Raw genomic sequence first — 20,469 nt, 5'->3', positions numbered from 1 at the left:
CCTGGAATAAGAAGGGGCTCGCGGGCTGCCGCGGATCGGGTCTTTGAGGAGACGGGCGAGTGGGTGATTGGTGTTTCCTCAGCAAAAGTCTGACAGTCAGGTTTTCACTAGGGGTAAGTTCACGGCTGAGAAGTCCTAATGTGTCTCCTCAGCGTTCGTGCGGGGAGATGGCCGAGCTAGCGGGATGCACGTCACATCCAGTCTGCTTGGGCAGCGGCCGATTTCACGCCGTGCCGACGCCCACAGGCCACGCCATTATCTTTAGGGCTTCAGAGGACGTGATTTTTGGTTACGTGAATGGTTTTGAGGCTCTGTCATTTGTGAAGTGGTGCTGGAGACAGCAGGGCCGCAAGCCGGCCTGTTGTGCTTCAGGCTTGCTTACGTATTTATTTCACGGTACCGGTGTCTCGTTACTTCGTGAAAAGCACAGATATTTTAGCAGACACTTGTTTGTGGAGGAAGGTGCCGCTTGCTCCTGGTGGTTGTGCCGTGGCTTCTGTCTCCCTCCCGCTCCCCGTTTTATCTTAGATCTAAAGAGTGGTTTCTTTCTTGGCCACCTTTCACTGATCTAAGGTAATTTTGTGCTTCATAAGTTTTGTCGTTTTGTTGAAACCAAGAACCCTAGGGATTTTTGTAGTAAACGTGCCCGAAATGGAAAACTACCAGCGTATGGCGTGGCCCAGTTTTAGTAGCGCCACACGGCGGTCTGGGTCCAGAGGTGAGCTCAGACGGGAGCTGTGGTGGCCAAACAGCGTCTGCACGGGTGGCCCCGGGCTTGTGGTCAGCAGAGCCCGCCTCCCTCTGGGGCGGCCCTGGTGGGCCTCTTCCACCGGTCTTCACCAGAGAGCGTGGTTCGGGCGCGCCCCGGGAGAGGCACTAGCCCTCCTTCTGCGCACTGTGTCCCTGTGTGCCTGGCCAGCCAGCCACAGGCGTACGAGCTTTCCTCCAGGGGAGTCCGGACAGCCACGGGGTGAAAGCTGGTCTCCCTGTGGCAGTGCCCGTCACGGGTTTGGAGTGAGCGTGGAGGGGCTTGTGGGGCTCCCGCGGGCAGGGCCTGTGCTGGCGAGGTGGTCTCGGGGGGCACCGGTAGCCAGTGACTGACGGGGTGTCCTTTGACTTCAGTGGACAGGTTGCTGAACCCAGCCAACAGGGCCCACATGGTCCTAGAGGAGCAGCTAAGGGAGCTGCTGGACAAGCTGGACCTCACGTGCGCCATGAAGTCCAGCGGGTCTCGGAGCAAGCGGGCCAAGCTCCTGAAAAAGGAGATCGCGGTCCTTCGGAACAAGCTGAGCCAGCAGCACAGCCAGCCCCCGCCCGCGGAATCAGGTATTGGAAGCTTTGAAGAGGAAAGTGCTCAGCTGGGGCAGGAGACGGGGGAGGAAGGTAAGCACACGCTCAGTGTCCGTCCCTCCCTGCCCGGGGTCCCCACCGGGCTGGTTTCCTGTCACAGTTGGTGCCACCGTGCTGCATCTCGGCCTTTAGGTGGTCACAAAGTTGAAGACCCAGAATAAGCCCTCTTTTTCCAACTCGTTGCTGAAAAACTATTTAAAAACAGTGGTTTAGGCCTCTTACGCCTCCCAGAATGGTTGTAGGGTAGACGTGGCTTCCGTGACAAGAGTGATGGCTGTTTTTGTTGGTCGTAGCAGCTCCCGAGAGGGCCGTGATGCCACTGTCACGTGAATCCTCCCCTCTGACGTCCAAAGGGTGGAAGGTGACGCGCATGCCGTCGCCAGGGAGCGGGGAGCTGACCTGGAGCTGCCTGGTAGGCCTCCGACGTGTCACACACACAGCGGTGACAGCTGGCGACCTTAACTGGGGCGTACGTCCGGGAGAGGAGCTGGACACTGGACGGGTCCGTGGATAGGAAGTAGTTGGGAAGAAGCGCATCCCCCCGGTGCTAACGTGAACCTCCGCGCAGGTGGCTGTAGGTGGCGGGCCTTGTGCTCGGGACACGCGCTGTCGGTGGTTTGAGCACGTGGAACCTGGTGGAACCTGGTAGAAGCCGCTCCTCGCTGTCCTGTGCTCTCCTAATCTTGGAGTCCGCCCCGTTCGGTGTCCCGGAAGGGAAGGCGCAGTGAGCCTCTCACAACGCGCTGCTGGCGGTTCGGCTCAGTCCGAGCTTTCTCTCGGCGCGTCCAAACTCGGGCCGCAAGAGCAGCGGGACAGGCGCACAAAGTTGTTCTAGTTGGCTCGTTGGAAAAGCGCTTACGCGGGCTGTGGGCGTCTGTCGGCGGGGGCGGCCCCGCGTGCAGCCAGTCCCAGGAGGGGGCCGTTGGTGATGACCTTCGGTCCCCCTGACTGAACCTGACAGGGTCCCCCTGTGGCGCTGCCCCGCGGGGCGGCTCCAGCCCTCGAGCTCCTCTTTCTCCTGGAAGTGGCCGCTTGTGCGCACAGCTGAGACTTGTGCAGCTTCCCCTCACACCAGGCCTGGTTTGTTTCCGCTCACAGGGCTTTGGCCTGGGCCCCCCGAGTGACAGATGCAGGCTCTCGGTCCTCCCTTGTGGGGGACGAGAGGAGGGGCCGCGTTCTTCGCCAGGGAAGGAAGGACAGGTCTGAGCACTTGCTCGCAGGGGCTTTGCCCCCCCCCCCACCCCTTTGGCACCCACATTGCCCTTGGGGGTCAGGGCAGCCCCAGTCATTAGGCCTGGAGTGGGGTGTGTGTCTTCCTCCCTTCTGTCCAGCCCCCTCCTGCTGCCCAAGCAGGCGCTCTGGCTGAGCTGCTCTTTTGCTCTTCGTGGAAAAACCCCTCTTTGCACGTTACTTGCCCTGAAAAGAGTGAGTTGGGGGAAAGCTTGTCGACCGGTCATTCACAGTCATCGGAGGGCTGGTCTGGACGCGGTGTCTTCCCCAGTCGTCCGGCCGTCTCGGTGCACAGCTCAGGGTCCCCACCGGGCGGGCGCCCCCCACTGCAGCCCACGTTTGCTGCTCTGTGGTGCCGGGGTCATTCTGAAGGAAGACGGCGGTGAGGTCTAACAAAAGACGGCCTGGAATCCGTGTGGAGCATCAATCAGGTCTCTTGTTAAAAGTGCGTAAACACGCAGAAAGGGTGTCTCCCTCGTGGCTGGGGGGAAGGGTGCTGGGGAGGACGAGGCCGCCTTCAGGGAGGCCCTGAGGAAGCAGCAGGGCCTCCGGATGGGGGTGGGGGGGTCCTCCTGCGGAAGTTGGAGAAGACGGGCAGGGCAGACACCGTGAGCGGGGGTAGAGGGCAGCTCGCCATCCTTCCCGTGAGGCCAGAAGCAAGCGTCTTCCGAGAGACCAGGTGCGGGACGTTGGTGGCATCCGCACACCTCAGGACGCGGTCTCCGTCGTAACTGGGCGGGGGTCGTGCCTGGGTCGGGCCCGCCGAGGCGCCCCCCAAAGGGGGTCCCCGGGGGCGTCGCTCTGCCCGTAGCCCTTCCTTCTACCCCCAGTTTTGGGGCCAGGGCCCCGGCCTCGGCTCTCCGTGCCGATGGCGCAGCTGGGTGGGCCCCGTCACTGCCGCAGGCCCCGTCAAGGCGCCGGTGGGCTCGTGAGCTGCTCGGGGTGCTTGGCCCGCTTCTACCCGGAGTCTGGTTCCAGGTGACTGGCTGGGTGCAGAGCAGTGAAGACAGCGGCTTTGGGAGGACGAGCTGTGGGCTGGCAGGGCTCAGGGCGCTGTCACCGAGCCGCCGACTGGGGCTCTCGTGTCCCGTCACTGGGATCTAGGCCGTACTTTGAGCTCTGTCCTCACGGGTCAAGGCCGTGCCTTTCTCTCTTCCTGAAGGCGCAGCCAGGGTTCCGCTCGGCCGCGGGGTTGGCTTTGCCGGGCCCTGCTTTCCCTACACGAGTGACACTGGAGCGTGCGAGGGCCCCGTCACGTTTACGAGAGGTCTCCCTTGGTCTGCGGTGTTGTGTCTTTCGCTTTCTCCCTCTGGGATCGCGAGCGGAGGAAGCCCGAGGCAGGGGTGCTGGTCAGACGGCGCGCGGTTGTGGGTCGGAAGCGGCCGGTGCTTCACACTGGAGTCTTCCCGAGCTTCCCGTAGCTTCGATGCAGACGCGTTTGGTCGGTGTTGCCGGGGAACAGCTGGTCTTGCAGACGTAACTGCGTTTTTGCTGATTTTTCCGGAGCAGCTAGTTTCAAGTAGGCATCCTGAACGGGGAGCCGTTGTGTTGTGAATGAGTGGTTGCTTAGGTTTACAAACGGAGAGGTGGATAGAGTTCATTCTAGAAGGTAATTGAGCATTTTTCAGATGCAGTAAGATGATACAATTCTTAGCAGCCCGTGAGCTTTCACGAGAACGTTCGTATTTGTTATTTTTTCAAAAGTTTGTTTATTCATTTTGAGAGAGAGCACGAGAGAGAGAGAATCTCAGCACAGAGCCTGACACAGGGCTCCAATTCACGAACCGGGAGCTCATGGCCTGAACTGAAATCAAGAGTCGGACGCTTACCTGACTGAGCACCCCCCCAGGTGCCCCACGTTCGTATTTGTTACGAACTCCAGTATGGTTTCTGCTCAGGGTCCTGACTGGGATGCCGCCTCTGAAGGGCCGGGCAGCGCAGGGTGGTGGCTGATGGGGTGCCGTGGGGTTCACCAGGCACCGGTGCTGTCTTCTGTCTCACCGTACAGATGAGGAAAGTGAGGCTCAGGGGCTCAGCGACCCGCCTGGGTCTCGCAGCTGGAGGTGGCGGTGTTTGTACCTGGTCATCTGAGTAGCCCTTGACCCCTGGCCCCCTCCGCCTGCCCTGTTCATTCCCCAGAGATGCTTCCAGTGAGCTGCCCAGGCCGACCGCAGAGCAGGGACGATGGACAAGCAGAGTGGTCATGGCTGTGCCCCAGGCTGCCTTTGGGTAGAAGGAGGGGTAGGGAGGCCCTTCTGATGAGGCCTCGACCTTTGCTCTTGGCGAGGGACGCAAGGGCAGGAGAACGCCGAGTATGGGCCTAGCATGAGAGGCTGGAGAAGGTGTGGGTGACCTCGGCGGTCCAGGGCCCCTGTGTGCCTGGCAGGGACGTGGGCACTTGGGGCGGTGCTCCCCAGGCAGGCGCAGGCAGGCCGGGGGCCTGAGCCAGGATGGGAGTCCCAACTGGTAGCGTGGAGATGGCTCGTGAAGAGGGGCCCGGAGAGCCTGGCGAGGGATGACGCTCCCTCGGCCTCTAGCGGTCACCGCCTGGTGTCGCCGAGGCCGTCGGCCGCAGGGAGGGGGCAGGCGCTCTGGTGCAGGGTCAGGACGGGGCCTGGTGTGCGGGCCCCAGGAGAGGCTGGAGGCGGGGACGGGAGGTGGCGGGTGAGCCGAGGCAGTGCAGTGCGCGGGGAAGGGGTGGCCGAGGCTCTTCGCGAGAGTGCCCCCCCCCCCCCCCCCCCCGGCCCCCGGTTGTGGGAGCAGCTTTCCGGGAGCAGCTCTTTGTGCCCTGCGGGTCCCGTTTGCTCAGCGCCCCCTGCGGGTGGGGGGGGTTTGTAAATGCTGTTTGCCTAAACCTGTTGGTGACTTTGAAGTGATGAGCAGGAAGGCTCTCCCTCCACGCCAGCGTGCCTTGCGGTTTTCTAGGCAGCGGTGCGGCCACGGACCCTTTATATGGCTTTCTGCTGAGGACATGCTCCCGTGGCGTTTGGGTCACCTGTGACGTGCCCGGCAAGCTTCGAGTGGCCCCGCAGAGCTGAGGCACCTGTCACATTGTTAAGGGAGGATTCTCAAAACGTTTGCTCTGAGACGGAAGCGGAACTTAGTAGCTTCCCGTTTTCAGGATGACTGGATTGGATGTACTGACTTGTATTTTTTCAAGTGGCCTTGGGGCAGTTTGCAGGTTCAATGAAATAAAAACTATACCTAGTGATAATATATCGACTTAGGTCGTATGAATTGTTATTCTTGGTTGTAGGTCACGTGTCTTGTAGCCCCAGGCAGCGGGTGGTCCTAGAGGCTGTGCCCTTGCTGGCCAGCCTGCTTCGCCGCCGCCGGAGGGCCTCCTCTCCGGGCCCTGGTGGCCAGCAGACCGACCTCCCAGGGCCAGGTGACGAAGTCGTGTTCCCTGGGCTTTTCAGGCTTCTTGTTTTTATGTCAGTAGCGTCAAGAAGCCTTTGAAATGAGGCTAAAATAGTCATCTTCCAAAGACTCTTTAGTTTTAAAGTCAGATTCTAGAAAAACTGCCCAGAGTAGAACATTGCAGAACGTGGCATAGAGGGTGAAGGATCTGGAGAGCTGAGTGGGGGTTTTCCTGCTTCCCTGAGCCGTTCACAGCCACTCGCCACTCATCAGATGGGTTTATCATCGACTTAGGACACCCTGGTCAGAAATCACACGGACACGCTCGTGTCCTCCTGTTTGCTGACCGCGTGACCCAGGTCAGGACTGTGTGGGAATGCCGCGTTAGACTCCCTAGTTGAGTGAACTGTTTTTCTTCCTCAAGGTAAGTGAATCGTTGGTCGCAGAAATTGTCATGAACTCGAATGATGTGTTACTGTCGACATATGTGAAGGAGTCGTTCACAGTTGTTTTCAGAGAGGAACTTTGTACACCTGCGCACCCGGACCCGGGGCGCCAGGCCACCTCAGTCTTTGGTGTTAGGGAAGCGCACACAGTGTGACCCGACGGGCCCTTCACTGCTTGCAGACAGTATGTGTGATGCTTTGTTTCCTAATTGAATTAGTGTTTTGGTGGACTTCACATTTGTAGTAAGTTTTATAATAGATTTTATAATTATCAGTTTTCAAAAATCACTTTATTTATAATTTTTTCAGGAGATAAATCTCCCCCTAAACTTGAACCATCAGATGCATTACCTCTTCCTTCAAACTCGGAGACTAATTCAGAACCACCAACCCTCAAACCAGTAGAACTGAACCCAGAGCAGAGTAAACTATTCAAAAGAGTCACATTTGATAATGAATCACATAGCACTTGCACTCAGAGCGCACTGGTAATCGGACACCCTCCAGAGCCCACCCTCGCCAGTAGTGGCGATGCGCCGGCGGCGGCGGCCTCCGCGGTGGCGGAGCCATCAAGCGATGTAAACAGACGCACTTCTGTTCTCTTCTGCAAATCGAAAAGTGTAAGCCCCCCAAAGTCTGCCAAGAACACTGAAACCCAGCCAACTTCTCCTCAGCTAGGGACCAAAACCTTTTTGTCTGTAGTCCTTCCGAGGTTGGAGACTCTTCTGCAGCCAAGAAAAAGGTCGCGGAGCACCTGCGGCGACTCCGAGGTGGAGGAGGGGTCCCCGGGAAAGCGCCTGGACACAGGTAAATGCCACGGAGCGCCACGGCGCCGCCTTCTCTCCCCCAGGGTGTCGCGGAGCGGCTGGGCCCTCGTTCGCAGCCGACCGTCCAGGGGCCTCTTTATCCCCAGACGAGAAGCCAGACGCCGCAGCGTCCTCCAGGCTGGCACCGTCACGGGCTGGCCGGGGGCGGGGGCGGCCCGGCGTGGTCGCGTTGCACGCCCCGTGCACCCCGGGAACCCGATGGCGCGTGCGCGGCGGCGTCTGGCTTATGGAGCCCGCCCGGAGGGACGTGCGCGGGGGGTGCCGGTGGCGCGCGCCCGGGGCTGCGAGGGGCCTGCCCGTGGGCTCCAGGCGCCCCTTTGGGCAGTTGCTCAAAGCACGTGGTGACGTTTCTCACTGTTCTGTGGCTCTGTGGGCGCGTGTAGGGAGAGGACCGCTGTCTGCGGAAATGACGCGAGGTCGCGTCACTGCTGAGCTTTTGTAACTTAAATCTGTCGAATTCACCGGGAGGTTCCCACTCACGTGCTGCGGTAGTGGCTCTTTCGGGGTCTCCCCTGTGCTGGGTTTGAGGGAGGCGGCCTTTGTTCTGGCACAGCCTCCGTGTCCCCTCCAGATGAAAGCCGAGGAGGCCCCGCCAGTTCCGCTAGACCGCTGTCACCCTTGCGTCGTGCAAGGACGCTGGCTGTGCCTCTGACGCCTCTTCCCGGAGGTAGGACTGGACGTGCCTGTCCTCTGGGCTCTCGCCGCGGACCGAGGCCTGGGGTGCGTGCTGGTCCACCCGTCACATCGAGACGCGGGAGCGCCTTTGGCCGCCCGAGCGTCAGCGTGGTTTCCGGTGCGGGCGAGGGGTCGCGCTTCCTGCTCGGCGGCGCACGGTTGAATTCTTTTTGTTGCCCAAGTGATGGTTTACAAATTGTGTCTTGATTGCATCTTTAACTAATTTTATAGAAATTCTGTGTTCACGTGCTTGTATTTGGATGGGCGGATACCGAGCCGGTCCTTTGAAAATAATTTGTCAAAGCCTGTTTTGTTTCTGAGCAACGTGCGGCCGCGCGGGGGTTTCGTGGACGTTGGACGGAGCTCGTCTCCCGCGTGCGGTGCGGTGCGGGGGGCACCGGGGTCCGGTCGTGGCGCAAGGAGGCGAGCCGGGAGCGCGCCGGGCCCGGGGCTGAGCTGCCGGATCGGGCGCGCCGTCGGGGGAGTGGTCCGCGGGGGCCCCGCGGCCACCCTCGTGTGCCGGGGCGGGTCCCGCTGCGGGGGGCTTCGCGGGCACCGGCGCGGAGCGCCCCTCCTTCCGCCGGCCGGCCTCTGAGCGGGGCCCCGCAGGTTTCTGGCGCTGCCGGGGCTCCCGCAGGAGCGTCCGCGAGCCGGCCGCGGTCCGGAGCCTGACTGACACGGGGGTGTTTGCTTTCTTGTTCCAGACTGGCAGTAGATACGGGATGAGCCCTGTCGCCCTCCCGTGCGGCCCGGGAGTCTTAGTAGCACTAGGACCTGCTCCGCACGCGGGCCTGACGCTGCGCATCCGGCTCCCATTTCTGGCTCCACCTCACCTCCGCCTCGGTGCTCTCTGCGCGCCCCGGATCGCTTGCTCCGAGCGGCGCTCTCCGCCATCTGAGGACTCGAACTGTTCTGAACCTTGTGATTTTTCCAAAGATTCATCCGTGCGCTCTGCCTTGTAGGGGTTCTTCTGGCGTCCCACAGCACGCCGCAAGATTTCCGAGTTAGAGTGAACACAGATCCCTTCGTTTGGAGACACTCGGCCCCCCGGGGGCTCCCTGCTCTCGAGCCGTGGGCGGCACCGCGGGCCGGGGTTAGAGCCCCCGACTCCGCTCTTCCGGTGCCACCTCGCCTGGGGCCTGCGCTCCGTCCCCCGCTTCCTTCTTCCCTGACGCTTCTGTGATTCCCAGAACGGGCTTCCGGGCCGGCACATTCCTGCTTCTGGTCTCTGCTCCTGAGACTCCTGCTGCGTGCACGTGGTGTGTGTGTGCGTGGGAGAGACAGAGAGAGGGACAGAGTCAAGGAGAGAGAGAGACTGAGGGACAAGGAGAGAGACAGAGACAAGAAGAGACAGACGGGGAGACAGGGAGAGACACAGAGACAAAAAACAGTCAAAGAAACAGACACAGAGACAGAGGGAGAGAGACAGAGACAAGGAGAGATAGACGGTCCAGGAGAGAGACACAGAGACAGAGACGCAGAGAGACCGAGAGGGAGTTGCGTTCCTCCTCGGCTGCTCAGGGCGGCGCCCCCGGTCAGACTAAATGGCTTTTTCGCTGTTTTCCAGGTTCTCACTCTAACTACTAACACGCTGGGTAGCTCACTCTTTGGATCCTAATTACTTTCTCTTGTTCACCTCGGACGGAGTTCTGCTAAGCGGTCATTTTGGAACGCAGAAAGATCGCTGTGCCCTTGTGTGTCACTTAACTCTTGTGGAGGAGCTGGAAGCATCCGTTCAGCCTTTTTCCAAACAAAAGCCCAAACACCAACACGTGGAGGAGATGTGCCCCACCCTGCCCACCCCCTCCTGTAAGTCCGAGCCGGACGCCCCGGGAGGAGCTGCCCGGTGCCCCTCCTGGAGCTGGCTGCAGCTGGCAGGGACGCCTCCCTGCCCGTCCCGGCCCCGTGGGTAGGTGTGAACGATGCCAAGGGCGGCCGAGGAGCAGGGTACTTCGCCTGCGGCACCTGCCGATGACTTACACGGACAGAGATTCTGATCCCGCCTTCGGCAGGCACAGTACCGGCCCAAAAGGACCGGGGGTCTCGGGCCGGGCACGGGCGCAGGAAGGAACCCCGTGCGAGGCACGCGGCCCAGCTGGAGGATGTGTGAAGCCTCCTTCATTCGTTAGCATCTTTCTTTTCTGGGTTTCTACCTGGCCTCCCCCCTCCCCTCGCTCTCGCTTTCCCTTCCTGCCGGCTGGTCGACCCTCAGGGAGAATTGAGCGAGCCGGGCAGCTCGGTCTCTGGTCACCGTGCCCACTGCTGCTGCAGCAAGCGGGAGTCCTGCCCGTGGGGCCTGGAGGTGTCCTGTGGGAGCTTCCCCTGCCACGGCTGTGTCTTCGAGGAGTTGGTCTAGGCAAAAGCAGGGTGGTTGGCATCTTATCTGCCGTGTTTTCGCGGAAAGGTAGAAAAATGCACAGAAATGCAGTTCTGTCACCAGTAGTGAAAATAAAGATGTAGAAATAGGTTAACGGATGGCCCCAGCGCTTGAGGAGGCCCAGTGCGGTCACCGTGCCCACCCGGCCTCTGAGGCCGGTCCTGTGTCGCATCCCCGATCGTCCTGTTTGGGGAGCCAGGTGGAGCCTGGGTGGTGGCGGGGAGATCACTGGTGTCTACGCTGCGTGGCCCGTAGCGGACAGCAGCGAACGCGGCCCACCCTGCTCGCTCGGCCTCTCACCGGGTGCCAGCCGGAAGGTTCCTTACGGAGCAGCGAGGCTGTGGCAGGTGTGGGTCTCGGCTGCCTCTCGCCGGGGGAGCCGCCAGCGGCTTCTTGCCACCTGGCTGATGTGAGCCTTTCACAGCAGAGCTCGCGGCCTCAGGAAGCTTTCTGTAGGGCTTTGCTTCTGGCACTGCTGGTCGGCTGTCTCAGGAGGCCCCTGGGGCCCCCCCTCCCCACGCGGCCCAGCCCAGGTGTGCCCTGGGAAGGCCTCGACTGGGTGGGGAGCGGCTGGGCCAGGGCCCCCCTGGCTCGGGGTGTGGTGCCTGTGGGGCAGAGAGAGAAGGTCAGCGTGTCTTTTGCCTCCTAAGAGGTCCTCATGAGGCCCGGGTGCTACGGGGGCACTGGCCTCCTCCAGATGGCCACCTGTCTTTCAGTTTGGTTTTTGTAGTGTACCAGTTTGACTTACGCCATTGAAAAAATGACTTCTTGTTGAGATAGTTCTGTTAAAAGCAGGTTTTAGGCTGGGGCTCAGGCGCCGTATGGATGCCTGCTGTTTGCAAATGATCCGTGGGCCCGTCTCTGTGCTGACCCCCAGAACCTGATGTCATTGCAAGTCCTTGCAGGGTCTCCAGGGTGGGGCCGGTGGGCTCCCTGGGCCGCAGCCGGCAGGAGGGGTCTGTTTGGACAGGGAGCCTGTCGGCCTGTCGAGGCCAGTGAGGGGGCAGGGAGGCGTCGGGGCGCCCCGGCCACCGTGAGGCCTGCTGCTTTGGGCCTGTCTGTGGTGCCTGCCATTTAGTGGGTGTTCGGTGACGTTTCCTGGGCACCGGGAAGAACCGTGTGTAGTAACTAGTCACCGTGGATGTGCGTGTCCTCCTAAATCCTGAGGGAGGTCGAGGGAGACGTGGTCGTTCTCTGGTTTCTCAGACCGAGCACTGAGCCGCGTTTTCATCTCTCCCCCTTAGCGGCTCGTGGGGAGAGTGGCTTCAGCTGGTTCTCGCCAGGCATGCCGTGCAGGTGCCAGGTTCTGTGGTTTGGTTCCATGGGTGCCGGGCGTCCTTGGCCGTGGCTGCCGCTGCTCGGGCTCCCGGCCTTAGTCGGACCTTTGTCAGGTGCGCTCTGGGTGCCGCCTGCTCGTCCTCTCGCTTTTCCGAGCGATCATGGCAGGACAGGAAGAGGCCCCCCGCAGGACTCTTCCTGGCGCACCTGTTCTCCGGCCCCGCCCCCCACCCCCCCACCCCCCCACCAGCTCTGCTCGGAAAGGCTCAGCTTTGCCGGCCTAAGCGAAGCTGCCCCTAGAAGGCTGAGGGGGTTTAGACGCGGAGTGAGGCCATCGAGAATCCCTAGGCCTCAGCTCCAAGTTGATGCTGCGAGAGGTGTGGCCTTGTGGCTGTGCCTTCTGGTTGCCACAGGGTGTGTCCGCACCGGCCAGTCGGGTGACGTCCTTGGGCTTCCCCTGAGGGCGCAGGCTGCGTCCTCATAGCCTCACTGGTTCTGGGTGCTGGACACGCGCCTTCCGGACTGCTGCCCCTTCTCTCGGACCTGGATCCTGCACCCTGGGCTCCCTCCTTCTGTTGGTGTGTCTGGCTTGGGCGGGCTGTCTCTGACTTGCCTGCCTCCGAGTTGGGGTCTCTCTGCTCTTGGGGACCTGCCGCCTTCTGCGTCTCCTGAGACCTCTTGGCCTTGGGGGACCCTGGGGGTCGCTCTACCTCTTTCTGGTCCCCCGGCCTGCTGGCGGGTGTGGCTGGAACCGGCTCTCGGCCCTGGGCCCTCTGCTCAACTGCTGTATTTTACGGGCCCACGAATGTCCAAATTCCACAAGTGAGTGTAGCACCCCCAGCCGACCACAGTTTCTGCTAGAAAAATGTGAATTAGATTTAAAAGTGAAAAATAGTAAGTTTTCTTTAAAGCGGGTGCTGTTGAGTTTAACAAGTGGAGCGAGATGCCTGATGAATTTACTTCAGGAAGACGTGGCTTCAGTCTGTGAGCAGCCGCGCTCAGCCACTGCTTGCGTTTTTATTTCTTAGCCACCGTCAGAGTTTGTTCGTTGCCCTCGTTTAACATGTGTTTTTGTCACTGAGAAAACACAGAGAAGCACGTAAGGCAGATGAGAAAATCCCGTAATCTGGCCTCAACTTCTGAAGAACTGGGTTTAAATTTTTTTAAGTGTGGGAACGGGATTCTTTTTGGGGAAAGAAACGTGCGCGACTGTCTGGTTGTGGGACCCGGAGGGGGCGGCCCGGCTCCCCGTCACCACCCCGTCCCATCCCGGCGCGTGGACAGACCCCTTCTGTTGCCCGATGTGAGGCGGGGCTTTTTTGGAGGAAGTGGTTGGACTCTGAGATGTGCCTTGAGTTTCAGACACTTCCCAGATCGTGAGTCGACGGGTTCTGATCGCTCCCGTGGGCTGTGGGAAGGAAGCCCGGACGTGTGGCCTCGGCCCCGGGTCGCGCCCCCCACCGCATGCTGGTAGTTGTGGTGCTTTGGGACGAGGGCGGCCCTGGCTAAAGAGAGCGCGATTTCTGCTCTGGAGGGTCTCGGGTGTTTGAGGTTCCTGTGTTCCCTGGCGATGCGCCCGCGAATGAACCCGCTCTTGGTGGTGGCGTCACTGCCCCGGGAGGGGCCGGTCCACCCGCGGCGGGGGCTGGTCAGGCGAGTCTGCGGGTCTGGGGAGGAGTCTCCGCACGCCCTTAGCTTTGTGGGGCCTGTCGGACGTTTTGTTTCCTGGGAAGAGCACCACCCTCAGACCAGGGTGCTCTGAGCGCCGAGCGAGATGTGTTGCGAAGCACCCGTGTGTCTCCCGTGTCGTCGGCGCCGCGGGGCTGGGGGGTCAGGGAAGAACCGCCGTGGGCCCGCAGACGGGGAGAGCTGTGGCGCGTCGGGGGCCCCGGGGTGCTGAGCTCAGGGGCCCGCGTGCCTGTGTTGCAGGTCTCACCAATGGCTTTGGGGGCGCACGGAGTGAGCAGGAGCTGGGGGGCGCCCCGGGGAGGAGAGCTGCGCCCCGACGACGCTGCGCCTCGGAGTCCAGCATCTCGTCCCGCAGCAGCCCTCTCTGTGACGCCAGGTGGGCATGGCTTGGGGGGCCCGCTCCCACCGCCCCGTCCCTGGGGGACCGCCTTGTGCCTCTTCACCAGAAATAGGAAGTGTAACCGCAGAGGAAATTAATAGATTTTCAGTCTGCGGTTACGTTTGTTCTGTCTTTTCCTCCCGAAGTCTTCCCTTACCAGAAGGGTAGCAAGCGTGGCCCTGCCCGTCTGCCCCGTGGGCACCTCTTTGTAACCGGGGCCCCGTGTGGGTCGCCGTGGGGCCCTCGGCCCGGCTTCTGCAGGGCCCGGCTCTGGGGCCACCGCCAGAGGGAGGGGAAGGGGCAAAGCTTTGTGACCCTGCTCCACTCTTCTTCCCAAAGCTTTAGTGCACCCAAGTGCGGCCGGGGCAAGCCCGCTCTGGTGCGCAGACACACGCTGGAGGACCGCAGCGAGCTGATCTCCTGCATCGAGAACGGGAACTACGCCAAGGCGGCCAGGATCGCCGCAGGTGAGCCCGCCTGCTCTCCGTGTCCGCGTCTCCACGAGGTGGCCGTGGTGTGGGCCGTTCTGCCGGGAGGGCTCCAGCTCCCCACTCCCTGGGCCTCCATCCTGGGGTGTCTGTGCGAGTCTCCCCTTCTCCCATCCCCAACGGGGACAGCGGTCACAGGGGGACAGTGAAAGTTTTATCCTGCGGTTTGTCATTTTTTGTGTGGAATGCTCCATTCCTCTGTGCAGGCCACCCGCACCCGACGTGAGGCTCGTCTGTCATTTGCAGCCGGATGTGGGACCGTGGGGTGGGGGGGGGGGAGGGAGTGGCTCCCCCAATTCCAGCACCTAGAGGAGCACCAAGGACGGGCTGGTGCTGGCTTGTCAGTGGGGGGGGGGGGGGGGGGGAGCTCTCACTGCAGGAGGCAGCCCCGGGTCGTGGTTGGGCCGGCTGGTCCCTCACGGCGCCCGTTGTCTCTGCCCAGAGGTCGGTCAGAAGAGCATGTGGATTTCCTCCGACGCCGCGGCCTCTGTTCTCGAGCCTCTGAAAGTCGTGTGGGCCAAGTGCAGCGGCTACCCCTCATATCCGGCCCTGGTGAGCCTCGGGGTTGCAGGGCGTGGGGTTTGGGTGTGGGGGTCCGTGGGGCCGCCCTCTGGGGAGCCAGGGCACCGAGCGGTGTGGCCTTTGTCCCAGGTCCGGGGCTGTCCCGCTGCCCTTGTGGGACGGGTGTCCCGAGAGCCGCCTGCACAGGGCGTTGGTGTTGGGAGAGCTGCTTCAGAACCCACCTCAAGTCGGAGCCTGGGGAGAGAGCTCCGGGGGCACGGTGGGGGGCTCTCAAGTGTGACCCACGCGTGCCCTCCCTTGGCAGATCATCGACCCCAAGATGCCGCGCGTGCCTGGCCACCACAATGGGGTCACCATCCCGGCCCCACCGCTGGACGTGCTGAAGGTCGGCGAGCACATGCAGACCAAGGCTGACGAGAGGCTGTTCCTCGTTCTCTTTTTTGACAACAAGAGAAGCTGGTGAGTGCGGGTGCCGGGTGCCGAGCTGGCTCAGAGGCCGTGGGGCGCGTGTGGTGTGCGTGGGCCGAGGGCATCCGTGCGGAGGCCATGGGGGCCCCGTCCCCCTCCGCCTGTGAGCCTCTCACGCAGCCGCGTGCGAATAGCCGGGCCCGTGGGGTTCTGCCGCCAGCCCGGCCCGGTCTCTTTGCCTCTTGTGTGTGTGTGGGTCCCCACGCTGCTCTGGGGTGTGGGCTCCGGACCCCAGCGCCCTGCCTGGAGGCCCTCCCTGCTTCAGACCCTGACGGTCCTGGGTTCCGGTGCTGCCCCCCGAGCGCTCACGAGGTGCGCGTGGCCCGTGTCCCCGTTTCTTGGTCTGAAAGCTTGCTGTGCTGATGAGGGGCCCCCGGTGACCCCGGCGTAGGCTCTCTGCCCCCAGGACTGCGGCCCCTGCTGTGCCCGAAGCAGGGCTACCCGGTGTGGGTGGCCGTGGGGGCCCGGCTGCGGGGCGCGGGCCCTCCCAGCGCCCCGGGCACCCCCGGCGCTGGCGAGTACGGCTGGGTCGGGTGTGTGCGGCTACGCGCGGCCACCAGCGCTCCACGCCCCGTGTCTCTCTGCCCCGTGCCGCGCTCCCGATCAGACCCCGTGGAGGCCTGTGCCTGCCTTGTCTGGTCCGAGGCCCGTCGGCTGCCCCGCTGCCGGGCCCCCTGCCCATCCCCACTCCGTGCGTGCACCTGCAGCCAGCGTGTGCGTGCGTCAGCGTTCCTGCGCGTGACCCTCGGTGGCCACTCAGGGAAGGCGTGGAAGGCTGCTGGGTGGCGCCTGTCTCCCGCCAGCCTCCAGGATCCAGTGGCCCTGTGGGGAGTGTTGTGGATGAGAGGTGGGGACGGCTTGATTTTCACGCCTTCCCCGAGTCCCCCGGACTCTCCGGGGTTGGCAGGAGGGTTGGGCCGTGCCCCTGTCCTGCGGCCCATGAGGGCTGGCCGATGGGGCTGCGCCCTGGGGCGGGGGTGGGGGGGGGGGGGCGCGGGTTCCAGGGCACGAGCCTCTCTTCCCTCCCTTGGCCGCTGAGCACCTCATGTCGGCTGCTCTTCCCCACTGGGGGCTCGGAGCTGCCAGGGCATCGTGTCAAGTGCGTCCGAGTAGCTGTGCGGACGGCTCCGACCACTCCGGCTTTTCTCTTTTCAAAAGGCAATGGCTCCCCAAGTCCAAAATGGTCCCCCTCGGCATGGACGAGACCATAGACAAACTGAAAATGATGGAGGGGAGAAACTCCAGCATCAGGAAGGCTGTGAGGGTCGCCTTCGACCGCGCGATGAGCCATCTGAGCCGTGTGCACGGGGAGCCCACCAGCGACCTCAGCGACATCGACTGACCTGCCCGCCTTCCCGTGGCCTTGTCCATAGTGTGGATAAGCTGTATATGCGTGTATATTGTTCCAGACTTAACTTATTCTGATCTCTAGGCCTGGTTCTTCAATTCTCCCTCCCCGGGGAGGGCAGGTTTTATTTCCAAGTTCTCTGTGAAACCGTCCCCGTCTGGGCGCTCTGTGAATGGCGCGGGCGCGTCTGCTGAGCTCCTCCCGTGCCCGGCACGGGTCACGCCGGAGGCTGCACCTGCGTCACTTTCTTTGATCTGTAGCTTTTTTTTAAAGACTTTTGAATGTTTAATAATTTTGTAAATCATACTCTTTACACAGAGTACCACTATTTAATAAGATGGGATGTAAATTTACAATGACAAATGTGTATTTTAAGAAAGAAAATGACATTATTTTGAATGGTACTTTGTGGAAAGAGGTGGAGAATAGATTTATGCTGTGTACATCACTTGCAAATCACCAAAAACACTCCGCCCCCCCCGTGGGGGCTGGGGCAGGCGCTTACCCCCCCCCCGCCCCTCCCCCGTGTCGCCGTCCTCACCCTCCTCGTCCGCCTCCTCCGCCCATCTGCCCCGGCTTTCCACGGGTGTGCCTCCAGCGGGTTATTTATTGTAGAAAGTGTATTCATTTGCTTTATAATGAAAAATAAATTTGCAAAAGTATATTGATATGCATTTTTATACAGGCACATACAGATTCGACTTGCTTTGGGAGCAGGATGTGTTGGTTGTTGTGTAAATGACTCTGGCTGTGTGTTCTTTGATTTTGTAACTTGTAATCTTTTGTTTACAATGAGGGGCTTTCTGTAACTTGTTTTAATTTAGAACACTTTGGTAGCAATAGAAACTTTGGATACATTTTTGTATGGTACATGTGATGTATATAGAATTAGTACTTTATTTTTATTTTTAAGAGGTAAAGCATTATGTTAGGGGAAAAGGTAGGGTGGGTTTCCAAAACTGCGGTTTTTATATTAAAAAATAAAGTCAAGATTTGGACGGTGTGGCCATTTCATTCCTCTATCGCTAGGATGCCGGGGCGGGCTTGCAGCCCGGAGGCCAGGTGAGTGAGGGTCAGGGTCCCAGCAGCCTGTCCCCGACCACCTCACTGAGGCACGTGACATGCCTTCATCTTAAAATTGTCATGGATGGCATTATTTATTATTTTATCTAATCATATTTTTATTTTAAACTGGTAGTTTAAAATTTTTAAATGTCTTCCCCCCGCCCCGCTCCCCTTCAGTCTCCATTGTTTGTAACATCTCCATAGAAACTTGAAAAATAAAACGTCTTCCTTTGATCGTCTTGTCCTGTGTCTGACAGACGCTTTCTACCAGCAGCGGCTCCCCCAGGACCACCGGCCCTTGTGGATAGCCTGGCGGGGGAGGGGGGGCGGGGGGGGGTGTCCCTGTGGACAAGGCCCAGGCTGCGGTCAGGGAAGGGCCGGGTCTGCCGTCGAGTTAGGAGCTGGGGTTTGCCCCCAGAACTCCCACCTGAGCCCGGAGCAGTGGCTCTTTGAGGTTGCTGGTGATGGTGGCTGGTGGCCTGGAGTGACTGCTCTGTACTACCTTCCCCCCCCCCGGCCCCCCCCCCAGCCCGCTGGTCCCGGTTCCGGTCCTGGTCCCGGTTCTGGTCCTTGTTCCAGTCCTGATCTTGGTCCTGGTTCTGGTCCCGTTCCGGTTCCGGTTCTGGTCCTGATTCCAGTCCTGCTTCCGGTCCTGTTCCTGGTCCCAGTCATGCTGAAGGTCCCGGAGTCTGAGCAGAGGGACCTTTTTGTTAGTGGCATCACCTGGAGGGACTCTTGCCTCCTGGGGCCTGGCCGGTCACCTGGGACAGGCTGCAGGGGTGTCAGGGAGGAGGGCAGATGGTTCCCCCGTGAGGCCGTGCCCCAGACACCCCCACCCCCACCCTGGGTGCTGCTCTGAAGGTTTCATTAGAAACCAGCCTGGCCCCCGGGGCCGTTCCCTGGGCCACGCTCAGGGCAGGGGTCAGGGACGGGGCTGAGGGAGGTGAGGAGGCTCCTCCTGCCTGCCCCCTGCTGGAGCTGGCACCTGCCATCTCCTTGGGGCTCTGCCGGGCCACCTCCTGGGAGCGGCCCGCTCTGCACCCACCGGAAGGGGGACCATCTGCCCTGCTTGCCCAGGACTTGGGCATCAGCACCACATCCCGGGAGCCTCCTCAGTCCCAGGTCACTCGGGTGGTTGGTCCCTCCACACCTGGGACCCCCAGCAGGCAGCACTCTCCTGCCTGGGCTTTTTTGACCTTTTGGGGCGTCTCCTTGGAAGCCTCCCGGAGGGCCCTTAGCGGGGTGTGGCTGTGCCTTGGCCCAGACCTGGGGCTGGGTAGGGCTGGCGGTGACCAGCTGCCCAGGGCAGAGGGCACCGTTTGGGACCTCTGGGACCCCACTGCCTGCTTCGGTGAAGCACCAAGGGGCCCTGGGCTCTTGTGGCTTCTTTTTTTTTTCTCTTTTCCTTTCTTGAGCTGTTTTACAACACAGGTACGATGTGTCTGTTCCTTCTCCCCCTCCTGGAGTTTATAAAAGTGGGATCGTGGTGTCCGCTCTTCAGCTGCTCATTACCTTGTTACTATTTCAAACACGAATCCCAAAGTGAAATGATACAAACGCAAAAGCAGGTGCAGTGAGATCGTGCTCACCCGTGTGCGGGTGTCAGGCTCCTTGGTCCCTCTGCAGGCGTCCCCGGGGGTGGGGGGCAGTGGCACTTTCCACGGGTTCTTGCTCTTTTCCACAAGGGTGTGTGTGTGTGTGTGTGTGTGTGTGTGTGTTTTATCTCTGACCCACTTTTCAAGCTGATTTGAGGCATTTCTTGAATTTCTATCTCTTGCAGGGTGATTAAGGCAAGGACACCCGTGTCGGGGTCTCCTTTGACTCAGGGTCAAGGGGGTTTGTGTCCAGGCATCCAAGCCCCTGTCGGGCCCTCTCCCTGGCCCCAGGGTCCCGGGTCCGCCCTGCACCCTCGGCCGGTGGAGACAGGCCCCGCCTGGGCAGGGGCGGTTGGGGGTGGGTTGCTGGGAGCTGCTGCTGGGGGCCTGGCCAGAGCTGGAGGACCTCTGGGTGAGCGGGCAGGGGAGTCCCCCGGGGCGACTTGGTGTGTTGGTGTGCAAGGGCGCAGCAGACGCGTTGGGAGCCCTGGAAGGCAGGGGCCTGGGCAGCCCGGGGTGGGTAAATGCAGGCACCAACCTCCCCTGGGAGCCCTGCTGGCCTGCTCTCCTGTTAACCCGGTGCAGGGTCCTGCAGTCTCAGCGGACGCTGGCTGGACACGGGGGCATCTGGAGTCCCGCCTGGACCCACTCAGCTTCTCCTCGCCGGGTGGTGAGGCTCTGCTCCGAGCGCGAAGCAGCAGAACCACGGCCCAGCCCCTCGTGTCGCGGTGGTGTGGGCGACGCTCACCGCATGGCTTAGGGCTCCCGCGTCCCCTCTGCCCTGGTCAGGCCCCTTCCCCAGCTCCCCATGGCAGACGGGGATCCCTGTGTCTCCTCTCCCCCTGGTCGTGCCCTCTCTGGGAACCCCCCGCCCCCCCGGTCCGTCCTTTCTGGGGTCTCCCCCTCGGTGGGAGCAGGCTCTCCTTCCCACAACACCATAGCATTGCTTGTGGCCCAGATCCCAACTGATCCTCCCCGCCCCGCCCCCCTCATTCTCTCTCTAGTGAAGCGTTTTGGAATAATGCCTAGATCCCCCTAGGCTCCCTTGTAGCAGGTGAGGCCGAGGATGTGTCACCGTCACCTCAGAGAAATGCCCTCTGCAGGAGGAGGAGTACTCCTCCCTACTGGTTTTTCTTTTCTGCTGGCTGGAATGTGGACGTGGTGGATGGCGCTGGAGCCGCTGTTTTGGGCCATGGAGAATGGCAGAGCCTGGGTCTTCGGGAGGCACGCAGAGCTTTCCTACCGGTCCTGAGACTTTTTTTTTTTCTTTTTGTGGTAGAAACGTACATGTATACCCCTTTAAGGCCGCAATTATTTTTCTTTACAGCAGGTAAACTTCAAATGGGTCAAAATGAAATCATTAAAATTCCAG

General features: G+C 61.2%; 1 protein-coding gene across 7 annotated transcripts in view; it reads left to right on the top strand.

The window, feature by feature from the left end:
• The window catches only part of BRD1 (bromodomain containing 1), a 42,470-nt gene extending 25,035 nt beyond the window's left edge, over positions 1 to 17,435 (top strand). The window contains exons 7-13 of one of the 7 annotated variants that reach the window (XM_053199543.1): positions 1,123 to 1,383; positions 6,696 to 7,193; positions 13,473 to 13,608; positions 13,951 to 14,078; positions 14,542 to 14,651; positions 14,926 to 15,080; positions 16,248 to 17,435. In XM_053199543.1, coding sequence (XP_053055518.1) covers positions 1,123 to 1,383; positions 6,696 to 7,193; positions 13,473 to 13,608; positions 13,951 to 14,078; positions 14,542 to 14,651; positions 14,926 to 15,080; positions 16,248 to 16,431 — 1,472 coding nt within the window. In that variant the 3' untranslated portion in view covers positions 16,432 to 17,435. Of the gene's footprint in view, positions 1 to 1,122; positions 1,384 to 6,695; positions 7,194 to 13,472; positions 13,609 to 13,950; positions 14,079 to 14,541; positions 14,652 to 14,925; positions 15,081 to 16,247 lie in introns of those variants that run through there. The other 6 variants (XM_053199544.1, XM_053199546.1, XM_053199545.1 and 3 more) reach the window with 6 other exon arrangements.
• The last annotated feature ends 3,034 nt before the right edge of the window (positions 17,436 to 20,469 follow it).

The sequence above is a fragment of the Acinonyx jubatus genome, chromosome B4, assembly GCF_027475565.1.
Source record: "Acinonyx jubatus isolate Ajub_Pintada_27869175 chromosome B4, VMU_Ajub_asm_v1.0, whole genome shotgun sequence".
Lineage (NCBI taxonomy): Eukaryota > Metazoa > Chordata > Mammalia > Carnivora > Felidae > Acinonyx > Acinonyx jubatus.
Note: the sequence above shows the minus strand (reverse complement) of the source record. Positions and strands in the feature narration are given on the sequence as shown.